This window comes from Callorhinus ursinus, unplaced genomic scaffold (assembly GCF_003265705.2).
Source record: "Callorhinus ursinus isolate GAN/ISIS: 27379988/994484 unplaced genomic scaffold, GSC_fseal_2.0 scaffold23, whole genome shotgun sequence".
Classification (NCBI taxonomy): domain Eukaryota; kingdom Metazoa; phylum Chordata; class Mammalia; order Carnivora; family Otariidae; genus Callorhinus; species Callorhinus ursinus.
Genome location: NW_027397085.1, coordinates 20089522 through 20103558, shown reverse-complemented (window position 1 = coordinate 20103558; position 14037 = coordinate 20089522). Strand labels below are relative to the sequence as shown.

Here is a 14037-nt window from a genome sequence, read left to right as displayed (position 1 = left end):
GCCCGATGCGGGGCCTGATCCCAGGACCCTGGGACCATGACCTGAGCCGAAGGCAGACGCTTAACGACTGAGCCACCCAGGCGCCCCTCATTTTTTTTTTTTTTAAAGTAGGCTCCATGCCCAGTGTGGGGCCCAAAGCGGGGCTTGGCTTCAACTCACAACCCTGAGATCAAGACCAGAACTGAGATCAAGAGTCAGATGCTTACTGACTGAGCCACCCCGGCGTCCCCCACTCCAATAGCTCATTCTTAATCATAAAAAGTCCAAAGACAGGAAATATGGGTAACACAGCATTTTTTCAGTAATCTGACGTTTTTTCCCTAGTAAATCCTAGACATAGGTTGAATTAATTGACCAATCTACAGGACAAGTTCCTTACTTCAGTAATTTTAAATCACTATAAATGTGACCCTTAAATTTTTCCAAATGAAAAATCAGAATCTCCACGACAATCTCTTTACTGGGCAACAAGCAATCTCGGGTCTTTATGAAGCACATCCTCATGATTACTTCTCTCATCCTTTCTATCAAAGAAGCTTCATCCTCTTCTGAACTCCTCTCAGAAGGCAAAAGCAGACCATCCAGCAATATTTACTTCCTTCACTTCCTTTGTTTTCCTTTTCCCCACTCTCCTTTTTGCCTCCCTTTTTCTTAGAATTTATTTATTTACGATGAGCACTGGGTGTTCTATGCAACTGATGAATCATTGAACACTACATCTGCAACTAATGATGTACTATAATGTTGGCTAATTTAAATTAAATTTTAAAAAAATTTTAAAAAGAAGTAATTTATTTAGCTAAAGCCCACATCAGGGCCTTTAGGCTATAAAGGCTCACTTGAGTTTAAATTTTCAGTAATGACTACTGAATAGCTCAGTGCTTTTAAATGTATGTTTTAAGTTATTAGCAAACAAAAAATATGCTCTTAAATAGGACTCAATTTTGTCAAGATTTTCTTACAACTTTGGCCATGGAATTTTAATCCTGCTCTATTTTTAATTGGTGTTGAGTTTCCATGGCTATAGAGTAGATGAAATCCTTAACTGTTCAATGGAATCTATATCCCAATGGCCCACATAGTAATAAATCAGTCAGACAGCTACAGGTACACAGTAACATTGAGGTCTCACCATTCCAATCACTAATTGGCTAATGAACTAGTCTGTACTGAGGAAAATAGAAACACAATCTCAGATAATATAATTACTCTATTTCAAAGAATATCTCTCACCTGTTTATTACTCAGCAGGTCAATGGAATAGAACATAGCACAAGCAAATTACAAGGTTAGAAGAGACTCCCTTGGTGTGTCAGATCTTTGCCAAAAGAATTTGACAGACTTTACTGAAGACAAACTGCTATTGATAAAATAATCTCCTGATATTCAGCAGACTAAGTTAAAACTGTGGTTTCTTTCCCTTTTTAATTAAATGGTAGGTGAACATTAATCTTTTTTTAAAAAAATGAACATCTCCCTTCACTGAAATTTCAGTCTGACGAAACTATACTTTGCATTGGCTTTTCAAGATAGCACATGCCCCCATTTCTCACAGTATGACTGATACTGGAATAACAAACTAGTTCAAGATTTCATGAGACTCTTGGTCACTGATAAAACTGTATACCTAAGTATGGCAAAAGAGAAAACTCAAGCAGGGGGCCTGTTACTTTGTATCAGGACCCATCACTACTACCTAAACACTTTTCAGCTTTTTCCTACTTCCTCCTGACAACATTCACACCATTCTTGGCCAGACTAGACTTATAATTGATCGCCTATACGTCTGTTCCAGTTGCTCAAAACATCCCTTTGAATACTATGTGCTCTCTCTTCCTTCTTGGACTTCCTTGGGAGTCCACTGGTGTCAACTGCTGTAATATATTCTGCAGCAACTGACTCTTCTTGATAAGCAAAGTTTGCTTACCACTACAATCCTGAGATATATGCAGTTATTTTTCTCATTATAAATTACACATGAATAAATGAAGCAGCCCATGAGATCCTGCCCATGTGATCATTGAGAGTAGCAGAAGCAAGAACAGAATTTGACTTCCAAGCCAACTGCTTTCACTACTAGAGCATACTTTGAACTGTTTAAATAGTTACATAAAAAAATTGCACTCACTGGAAAATCTCCATGACATCAAATCCTAAGCAAGGGGGAAAGTCAATGCAAAAACATCTCCATAAAGGTAATTTACCTGTTATTATATTTGGTTCATAATTAGGCTATCTCCAATGGCAGCACTTAGAATCTCACTCATATTGTGGTACATAAAGTTAGTATTGATGTAGATATCCAACACTAGCTATAAAGTTGAATATTACCCATAACCTGCCTAACAAGTTTTGATAACATCACAATTTAAAAAACCTTTTCGTCAACTCGACCACTGGGTCAGAAACAATACATATTTGGAAATTCCTTTCTCTTATCTATGCCATTTGAAAAAGAAAGTAATATAAATGTCACTTGCTTCTGTTACACTGCATAACTATGTTAGGTATATTTTGCAAATTAAATTGGGATGTCGCTTGAAAAATTATGTTTTTTAATAATAGTTTTAAAGTTAATACCATAAAACTATGACTTTTAATTACACTTAGTCATACATTTAACAAACTGCCTTTAAGCAGAAGGCTATTAGCTAAAATTGGGCTATCCCAGAACACTGCAGATGGGTGTGACCACTATATACATCTGCTTCTTAAACTCTACGGAAAGAAGAAAGGATAACTTCCTACTGATCAAAAAAAGTTATGATGAGAACAGGTTATGTTTAGCTCCTTCAACTTGAACTACAAGTTAGCTCTTGACCAGTTTATATTTAAGACGTAAAACCTTCATGTTTTAGGAACTGAGAACTAAGAGACATTACCACTATCCAAACCATGCCATTACTAGCTCACACACCCATTTCTATTTTACTATTTTCTCTCCATCCACAAACATTCATTCGGGTACCTTGCCTATGAGCTGTGGGAATATTGTTCACCTAAAAGTAAAATCAGAAGATCTTACTGAGGTATCTGATCCAAGACATAAGTTAGAATTGAAACATTTCCCAAAATGATCTGGGCACTAAAAAATGAAATACGAACCAGATTCCTATCTCAATGCTCTTTAAGCTGAAACTAGAACTACACTAAATAATGTTCCAATAGAAAAGTCACTACCATGTGACATCAAATTTGAATAACAAACTGTGTCAGTGGTATCAAATTGGTTTATTAATTTAATAATGATAACAACAGCACAGGCCAGGACTATACAAAACACTTCACTATGCTAAACACTTCACATACATTGTCTCATACATTATCTCATCTAATTTCACAGCAATATGAGGAATGCACTATTAACATCTTTTTCCTCATTAGATGACGAAACTCACAGAGTTGAAGCCACCTGCCCAACATCATAGAGTTAGTAATAGATGGAGCTAAAACTCAAACCCCGGAGGAGCGGCTGACTCAAATACACTGCCTATATATTCATGTTGCAAATATTTGAATGCTTACCATGTGCCACACACTTTCTAAGCACCTTCCTCCTGTGTCTTCACCCAGTAATACAGATGGGGCCTAAACTGTCTACAGGATTATTTACAGAATTTAGCACTAACTAAAAGTAATATTCCCAAAGCTATGTTATCTCTGCTGGAAAGTAAAAGCAATCATCTCAGGAGAAATCATTTTGAAATATATAGACTTCATTAAAATACCTACCGATCTCCATTTACAAGGCTCTGTGTACCTCTTCCAGGATGGAGACCCTGTCTCACTCACTCTTAGTAACTTCAAAGCTGCGACCTATCAGCACTCAACTTACCATACAGTATTGTCACTGTTTCTTATGAGTCTGTCTTCCACAGTAAGCAAGAGCTATTTGAGATACTTGGCTTTTGTTTTATTTTTCTACCCATTTTTGTTTTCCAGTGCTATGACATAAAATGAAGCTAACACCTCAGAGTTTTGTGATGATTGCATGAGTTTATGTAAGACATTTAGCAAAGGCTCATTTAGGGATTCAGTGAATAATGGTTTTCTTCGCTTTTCCTCATTTACCCCTAGCGCACCTAAGCAGCCAACCCATCTCTCTTAGTGCTGATGTAAATGTACCAAAAGGCAAGGCAGAACCTGGCTTAACAAGCTGCCAATTAACTCAAGAGCTCATCCAGTACACATTTCCTATATGTCATTTTCCTAGGCACCCCACCCTGAAAAAGACTCAGGAAACATTTCTAAGCAATGACAACTGAGAACTACTCTTCCTTTCCTGTATAGAAATGCCCATGACAATGCTATCTGAAAAAAAAATCTGTGGGTATGTTACCAAACAGGGCAAATTAGTTACATCTTCCAGTATGATATACTCTCCTGGCAAACTCTTAGCAGTAATTAGGAGTTTGAGTTATGAAAAATTAAATTGCCTCCTTTGGACAACAGGCACATGCTCAAAATATCATAAGTAGAAATAGACTCTGAAGTCACATCATACAGAATTCAGATAGTTATAAAACAATTAGGCTACCTAAAAATAATGATCGTTTTTAGAGTCAGCTAATCCCCTAACCCCTCCTTCCTCAACCTCTCCATTTATTGGCACCTTTCCTAAATCTGGACCAGTGAATCCACATTCAAAATTTATAATCCTTAAAAATGCATTTCCCAGGGGTGCCTGGGTGGCTCAGTTGGTTAAGCGACGGCCTTCGGCTCAGGTCATGATTCTGGAGTCCCGGGATCGAGTCCCACATCGGGCTTCCTGCTCAGCAGGGAGTCTGCTTCTCCCTCTGACCCTCTTCCCTCTTGTGCTTTCTATCTCTCATTCTCTCTCTCAAATAAATAAATAAAATCTTTAAAAAAAAATGCATTTCCCAATTCCTGACTATACCACTTCTTAGCTGGGTTCCATTGGGAGAGTTTCTCAATTACTCTAGCCCTCAGTTCCATGACCTACAGAATGGAGATGACCAAGCTACCCTCCCTGATCAAGTTGTTAAGAGACTTTACAGGCCAGGGCTCCTGGGTGGCTCAGTAGTTAAGCATCTGCCTTCAGCTCAGGTCATGATCTCAGGGTCCTGGGATCGACCCCCACATCCAGCTCCCCGCTCAGCAGGAAGCCTGCTTCTCCCTCTCCCACTCCCCCTGCTTGTGTTCCCTCTCTCGCTGTGTCTCTGTCAAATAAATAAATAAAATCTTTAAAAAAAACAAACAAACAAGATACTTTACAGGCCACACTGGGCCTAGTAAGCACTAAACAACTGTCAGTTATTATTATCGACTTTGACATTTAGAAATAAGAATTCAATATAAGAAATAAGAAATAGAATTCAAGAAATTCACTATTAAGAATGCCAGGGATGCATACTATATTCCAGTCACACTGTTACAAATGTTACAATTCCTATTACAAAATCCTCTTTGCTGTTTGGCCCTCAACACCTGCTCTTTCCTAAACCTAGAATCAACTTCTTCCAATTCCTCCACGGCCAATTCAAATACCCACTCCTCAGAGAAGCCTTCCTTGAGAATGCCATCCTCCACCATCTCACTCTCTTCTAACCTTGTTTTAATTTTTTTGTGGCATTTACCAAATCTGTAATTATCTTAAAGATTAAAGACATTATCTTTTACACAGTGATATTTAAAGCTCCTAACATTGTATTAAACACATAATGCGTGCTCAATAAATAAAGATAATTCAAAGTCAAATATTTATAAAATCTAGCACTGGACACACACACCCCCCCCAAAAAAACAATTTCAAATTAAGATACATCGAAATAAATATCTGGTTGAAAAAAGCAAGAGTAGAGGGAAAAGAGGGTATGGAGAAGTGTTACACAAGTTTTTTCTTTGCAGTCCACTTAATTGCAGAGAATTCAAATAATAGAATTTACACAAATGAGGATGTACAATTAAGGTCATTCAAAAAAATTTTTTTAAATGAAGTCCACTTTTTATACAAGGAGTGACCATTCCCATGGCCTGGGCAATAAAAATCGTGAGGATGACATAGAGTACAGCTAGCTCCATTTTCTTGATTAAGCTGAAATTCAGGATTTATGAATGTATCAAGTTTTTTCCATTTGTTTAATTACTCTCTAACACAGACCTACCCAGATCAATTTCCTCCACTGCTGGGATTACCACTACTTGGAGATCATATAATGTGGTTTTTACACATGACTGATACACCACTACTATTTCAAGATGGTCTATAAGCTTCAAAGACATTCCATGAGTATTCATGGGAAACATTGCAAAGTTTGTGAGTGCTTTTGTACCTAACACAAAACTAGTTGATGTTATTTCTACTAAAATTGTGTTACAGTTGGTAGGATTAGAAAGGATTAATTTTATTTGACAAACATATGTACATTAAGTTCAAGGCACTGCTCTAAGCTCTTTACATACTGACTCACTTAAGCCTCACAACAACCATATGAAGTAGGTACTTTTATTAGGAAAAGAGGCACAAAGAAGAAAATTGCCCAAGGTCACAGAGCTAGTAAAGAGAGGGAGTGAAATGTGAACCTAAGCAATTTAGATCAAGAGTCCATCACTAGACTATGTCACCTATTATTTTAAAGAAAAAGAAAAGCTTATAGTTTATAAAGAACAAATCATTCCCAAACTCCCATTAGGCTAGTTTCAGAAAACAAAACAAAACAACTATGTTTAAGCCATCTGGGTTTTAAACCTAGACAGCAAGAAGGTTGAAGGGAAGAATAAAAGCAGGAGGAAGAGAAGAGAGAAGGAAAAAAATTGTAAAAAGGAAAAATAAATAAGAAGGCTGGAAGAAGAAAGCTACTTGTAACCCCTGTTCATACTATCTGAATGGTGAGTGCTTTCTAAAAAGACAGTAAGAGAGACAAAACGTGTCTATATAATCCCTAACTAGCTTAGTACACGGATTGTGTATTTCTAAACCAAATGCTGAATTAAGTCACCTAAATTAGGAGGAAGTGGACAATTAACATTCCAAATTCCTTTCCATTAAGTGTAAGCTACATTTTAACTGGCTTATTTAAAATCTGAGAGTTTAGTGGCTTTCTTCCAACTTCTTTTAGTAGGATCAATAATAACAATTTAAACTTCAATTTCTTATCCACAAGAATCAGAATAACTCCCCAAGCTGAGCAGATAGAAAACTTTGGTAGAGCTCAACCAAAAATTATTAAACAAGAAAAAGATTAATCAAGATCCACAGCATGTCCATGAGGTTCCAAGAGGATGTAATTCAAAGTGAATATAAAGGAAGAATTTACATTTCGTAAAATCTATAGAGAACATTCTCTGAACATTTCCATACTTTATTCCAAGCAAGGTAAGTTTAAGTTAAAACTCAAGTGTACAAAGCCAGCTGGAGCCAAACAGTAGCATTTTCTTCCAAGCCTCTGCTTTTATTCAAAACTGGCCATTTAAAGGTAGAAAAAGCCTGCAACAGGACCCCAGTCTAACCCAAGGATCTGCCAGCTTAACACATTTTTGTTCATTTTCTGAGATCGCTTCCCTCTCACTGTGGCTTGGAGGAAAGAGAAAAGTTATATAAAAAAGAGAAACAAACACAGTAAACTTTCATCAGAAGCAAAAGAAGTTTGCTTAATAAAAGTTAATGGAGGTTGAAATGGCTAGCAATCAGGATAAGCATTATGTCCAATTTATGTATTGATTTACTTATTTTTATCTTCAGCATCCAACACAATGCCAAGCATCTACCAGATATTAAACAAATACATGTTCAATAATGAATGAACAGATAAACGTTAGGAAAAAAGGGAAGGCACAAACTGCTGCAGACTACTTAGCAAGTGAGAATCTTTCACTGAATACTTGATTGTTTCTTCCTTGAGAAACAGGCCCAAACTGAGAGACAGGAAAGGGACCACTCCTCAGGGGTAATACTTAAGGGGTAGAATGATGTCAGTATCATGGCAACAACATACGGTATCAGTATTTGAGATAAGTAACGAGGAAGAACAAGTAACAGGGATTCTACAAACACCTACTATTGGTTGCCAGTTTTTTGCTGCCAGATTTTATTCTTAATCTATTGACTCTGATTTGGCATAATGGTGATACCACATTTGGAGCTTGCTAAGGAAACTATGACCAACCTCTCTTCTAAGAAAGCCAACATTGGAGTCCATGAGCTTCTGTTTGCACCTGCTATAAAGAGCAGCTGTAAATGGTGTTAAGTGCAGAAAGGGAAGCTACCTCAAATCTGTTCTGGACACGTATGAATGTCATTAGTAGGGTTCCAACCAAAAACAAACAAACCACAAAAACAGTCAAAAAGGTATTCAAGAGAATTTAATGAAGGAACCATCTTTGTAAGTATAGGCAGGATTTAGGGAAAGTAGCAAAGGATGGTGGAATACTCCCAAGCTACCAACATCAGGAGGCCATTATCATCATTAGGCCTAAAGGGGCAACTAAGGGGTTACCAGAAGCCAGAAAGATCTGTAACGAGCTGGCTGGCAGAGAGGGCCATTGAAGAGAAGCTGTGACCTACTCACAAACCACAGAACAGCCCTAGCAACCCAAATCCCACAGGAGAGAACTGGCTCTTCCAGGCCTCCTACTGATATACCACTAGCCAAAGCCAAACAGAAACCATAAAACAAGAGGTCAGTTGATAGAGCCCATATAATTTGCCTGCTTCCCAGAGCACAGAGCAAGGTGGAGAACAAAGCTGGAGGGGCAAAAGGAGAATATGAAGGCCAAAAAGGTATTTTAAATGACTGCCACACAGCAAAACACAAGCACATAAAAAGTTTTTGCCAGTTACACCTTCTAAACACCATAGGTTGGTCTACAAAAAAGTCATAAACTTACTTGGTCCCTACTGCCTTGCATCAAGTTGGGGAGGAAAAAAAAAGATTCTAAGAAATATTCCAAGAGGGGCGCCTGGGTGGCTCAGTTGGTTAAGCGACTGCCTTCGGCTCAGGTCATGATCCTGGAGTCCCAGGATCGAGTCCCGCATCGGGCTCCCTGCTCGCCAGGGAGTCTGCTTCTCCCTCTGACCCTCTTCCCTCTTGTACTCTCTGTCTCTCATTCTCTCTCTCAAATAAATAAATAAAACTTTAAAAAAAAAAAAAGAAATATTCCAAGAAACTTTTGTCACTTCTGCATCACTAAGGATAAACAAACCATTTATTTATAATGGATCAGGTCTAAGACAACTCCCTTCTCTGTACACAAAGGGCACTTATTCCATACCTCCATTATTACGCTTATCATGATGTAAGATAACATGTTTGTTTGTTCTTCATTAGACCCTGATCTCCTTTAGGCCAAGGATTGCCTTACTCATCTTTGTAGCCCTAGCACCTAACATGGACCTGGCAGAATCAGCCTTCAATCCATGTGCACTGAATCAAACAGTGGACTCGGTGTCCACGAACTGGCAGCCTTATGCCATTGTGGATAAAATCTGGAATGACTCTCAGTAATTAAACACTAGTAAGTTTTATTCAGGACACCATTTAACACACTGGGCAAAAACACTGCTCCTTTCACAACAGCCTGCTATCATTCCCTATAGAACAACTTTTCTTGTGTGCTCAGATGCTTATAGCCCACCTTTTCTACAATGATAGAACTCATCATCAAAAGAGCCAGAGAAAGATGTCAAGACTATGCTCCATTTCAAATATATACCATCTCTCAAAATTCTGACTCTTTTTCCAAGAACTTACCACATCCACTGAAGGAACTAATCATTTGGGTATTATCACATGGAGGAAGTCATGTTTTACAGTGATAAAGATGACCAAGGGGTACAAATGTACATATACACACACACACGTTTAATGATCACTTCAACAGACATCACACTCCATAAAATTTTAAAGTAGTCATGTAACACAATCATGTAACATCATCATATTAAAATGGATACACTGTATGATGTTGGGTGGTCATTAACAGAACCTGGAACATGTTCAGGTTGTAATTACGAATCACTTTCACATAACCCTGTACTTAAGAAGTGCTTAATCATCTTTTTGTTGGTGTAGTTAACTCTTACCTGCATATTCTCCACAGAAAAAGAATAAAGTTAATTCCAAGTTGATAACCCCTAATTTTAGGCTGTCAATCTCCTGCTGTCAGTAAAGTGAATAAAAACCAAATTTAAAATAACACTTACACTCCAATAAAAAGGTGAATTTGCTCTCAAAATGTATTGCCTTCCAAAACTCAGCATGAAAAAGTTTTATCTCCTCCCCCACTCTTCTCTTTCATTGCTGTTTGTAATGGAGAATTGATATTGTTAAATCTAATGTCATCCTATATACCAAATTAAAGTCAGTACTTCATTTTCTATTTGGGAAAAGGGAATTCTGGGCCCATCATAAAAATCTTCTGAATTACTTTAAAAGAATTGTGAGTAATACAGTAACAGATAAAACATATTTCAAATAGATGAGGTATCTTTTTCTAAAACATACTTAATCCCTAAGTCCCCAAACAAGTTTTTCCAAAACCATCGAAGACATTTAAATCAAAAACACAATTTTATCTTTTTTTTTTAAAGATTTTATTTATTTATTTGAGAGAGAGAGAATGAGAGACAGCACGAGAGGGAAGAGGGTCAGAGGGAGAAGCAGACTCCCCGCTGAGCAGGGAGCCCGATGTGGGACTCGATCCCGGGACTCCAGGATTATGACCTGAGCCGAAGGCAGTCGCTTAACCAACTGAGCTACCAAGGTGCCCCACAATTTTATCTTTTTGAGAACCATCATAAATCCTGCAACTGTCAGGTCAATGTAGCAATGCAGCAATAAAATTATTCTTACCTCTGTAGTAAATTATGTGCTATTTGCATCATGTTGAAAACACCGATAAGAAGAACTTATAATTTATAAAACCGTACTGCATACAGGTTTCTCCATTATAAATTTTAAAACGTACAAACAAAATATAGGTCTACTTTATGACTTTGTGGTTATTAATATTAGCTTTAGCTACCTTAAAGCAATATTAGGTTTCATTTGTCCTAGTACAGTGCTTGGCCCACAAAAAACTTGACATTTGTTTTCTAAATTAATAACTCTCACAAGGTAGGAGAACAGGAAGTTGACACATAATTCTAAGAGTGCAGCAATGACAGGGTACAATCCAATATATTAGAATTAGTAAAATTACTTCTGACCATTTTCCTCTCCCTTCTCCAAAATATAAATGAAGCTTAACAAAGCCCTGACAGTGAGTAGGAGTTAAAGTACATTTTAAAATTTTACATCTTACCAGAGGGGAGGTGGGAGGGGAAATGGGTGAAGCCGGTGAAGGGGATTAAGAGTACACTTATTTTGATGAGCACGGAGTCATATATAGAATTGTTGTCACTCTACTGCACACCTGAAACTAACATAACACTGTTTTCTAACTACATTGGAATTAAAAGACAAATCTAAAATTTAACATCTTTACCAAAGATAATCCTTTCATTGTAAATCAATAAAATTCCATACAGTTAATGTAGTTATTAGTCTGTCTTGACATCTGAAAGAATTCCTTGCGTTTCAATAGCGTCCCAAAACGTTGTTTCGCTTTCCTAAACTTAACTCCAAAAATTCACTGTGGAGCTCTACAGGAAGTGTCCTGGTCAACAATAAAGATATTTCATAAATAACAAAAAGGGATTTTACCTCAAAGAAGAGGTAAAAGAATTTTTAAGAATTGAGCAAGATTGCAAGCGCCTAAGTGGTCAGGTATGAGGCAGAAAAGTGGAATACGAGATTCAAACCCGGGGAATTTCTTATCAGTGAAAAGCCATTATGCACACCTGCATCTAGGATTCTCAAGTTACAGATCCCCCAGCCAAAAAACTTGCCAGTACCATTACTTTACTTCCATACTTGACTAGGGCTACCCAAACCTCAATCAGATCTTCTATACATACATATATATATATATACACACACACACGTTTAAATAGTTCGCAACATACTGCCTTACAAAATACATATTAAAAACGTGAAAGTTTCCTTCCAACGCCTATCCCTTATCCAGGTGACTTCAATTCTTTCTTGTCAAAAGAAAGAAGCAACTGGCAACCAGAAGCCCCAGAAATGAACTCTTCCATGAGGAAGACAACGCCAAAGCTGCTGCAGCCAAAGAATGCCTAGTGCTCCTTGTGGGCTGTCACTGGAGATGGAAAGCTACACCATGGCAAGGTCTGTACAGAGAAGGAAACAGGTCTGGAGCACGCGCGCGCGCACACACACCCAAACACACACACCCGAAAAGGCAAGCTGCTTCAGACCTATAGGCAGAAACCTGGCATCCTCACACCCACTTGCAACCTGACAATTTACAACCGGGTAACACCTTCTAATTAGGAACGTTCTAGCCTTTTAAAGATGAAAAATTAAACTGCTTCCCACAAGTAAGATAAATCTGGCACTGGCGCCTGTTACTGAGAATCCCCAGTGAATCAAACCTCCCGTGTCGCTACTGAACCTGACAAGCCAGTGACCGGGTTTCCCTACAGCAGAGAGGGGAGGAGCCCACCCCGCTCTGCTGGGAGTGGAACGGGAGACAGAGGGCAGGAGCAAGGGACGGAGCGCAGAGGCGTGAACAGCGTCCAAGCAGAGCTGGGCTCAGCAGATCGGCGGGGACAGACAGAGGGGACCACGCGGGGGCCGGGGGTGCAGGCTGCAAAGCGGGATCCCCGGGCTGCGGAAGCCGCCCCCCGAGTCTCGCCCGGCAAAGGCACGCCCGTCAGGCGCACACACACCGCCCCCACGCCCGTCCGCAGCTCTCCGCGAGTCCCCTCCCAGAAGACACACGCCCGTACCCACCGGGACACCCCACCCCGGGCTCGCGCGCACACGCCCCTCGGGCCGGCGGCGCGTACGTACCCAGCAACACGCAGAGCACATCAAGGGCCACGTAGGGCAGCCGCGTCTTGTCAAACATGGTCTCGGCCCCGGAGGCCCGACGCGGGCAGTAGATCAGGCGCACAATTCACGACACCGGGCCAGGGGGGTGGCGACGGCCCCAAGCTATGCCTCCTCTCGGCCGGAGAAGAGCCGCTGAGGGCAGACGAGGTCCGGGCGGCTGACGGCCAGCAATGGCGCCCGGGACCCCTGCCCTCGCAGCTCCCACACACCGAAACGCTCGCGTGCCAGCCGCGGCGGCTCCGTGATCTCGGGCCCTCCTCGGTAGGCCCTGGCCTGCCCCGGCGGTTCGCTGCCCCGATCCCGGCGCCCGCTCCCAGCAGGCGGGGCGTCGGAACTCGTGCTTTAAGGATGGGACCGGTAGGGAGGAGGAACATGGGCTCGGCCCCTCCCGCGGGGCAGCGCGGGACCCGCCAGCGCGCGGCCTCGCTGGCTGAGGGGAGCGAGGCGAAGCCTAGGCGGCCAGTAATGGGGCGGCGGGGCGGGCCTGGGAACCCCAAGCCCGAGAGTTCTGGCCAATCAGCGCCGCCGGCTCCGCCCCGCCCGACCTGAGGAGCCCGCCTCTGAAGTGGGATGCACTGCGGTCTGGCAGACGTTGGGGGTGCCTCGGGTGCAAGGCAGGGGGCGTCGCTCCGACCCGCGTTCTTGCGGTGGTCGCAGGAGGAGGTCTCGTTAGCCCTGGCCGGGGTTATTGATGCCGGGAGGGAGCGCTAGGTTCTGGACCTACGATCCCAGAGCGCCGGCTCTCTGCCAGCCATCCTCATCCATACGGTTTGGATACTAAAGGGGTCCGAGACAGGCAGTGACAAAGACTTGACCAAGCGTTACTTAGGCTGCAATAAGCCTTCTCCTTGCTTAGGCTTCGACCTAGGCCTTGAAGTGTGGCCTGGCTGAACCCAGTATTAGTACGAATCCTGCTAAGTCATCCCGCTCCTTGATGTCTGATGCCTTTGATACGTGATCAAATTCCTTATTCGCCAGCTTTGGCCTGCCTTTCTGTTTCTTCATAGTAATTTTCCATCCACTGGCCCCCTCACTCTGCTTGTTTGTTGGCTATAAATTCCCAGCTGTCTTTACTATATTCAAAATGAAGCGCAATTTCTTTCTCCTATTGCAAAAT

At 40.9% G+C, this 14037-nt stretch overlaps 1 protein-coding gene across 3 annotated transcripts in view; it reads right to left on the bottom strand.

The window, feature by feature from the left end:
* Window positions 1-13371, bottom strand: part of PLPP1 (phospholipid phosphatase 1) — a 107327-nt gene extending 93956 nt beyond the window's left edge. Inside the window, exon 1 of one of the 3 annotated variants that reach the window (XM_025892451.2) lies at window positions 12879-13371. In XM_025892451.2, the coding sequence (XP_025748236.1) occupies window positions 12879-12936 (58 nt within the window). In that variant the 5' untranslated portion in view covers window positions 12937-13371. Of the gene's footprint in view, window positions 1-10162; window positions 10242-12878 lie in introns of those variants that run through there. The other 2 variants (XM_025892452.2, XM_073905490.1) reach the window with 2 other exon arrangements.
* Window positions 13372-14037: the final 666 nt, after the last annotated feature.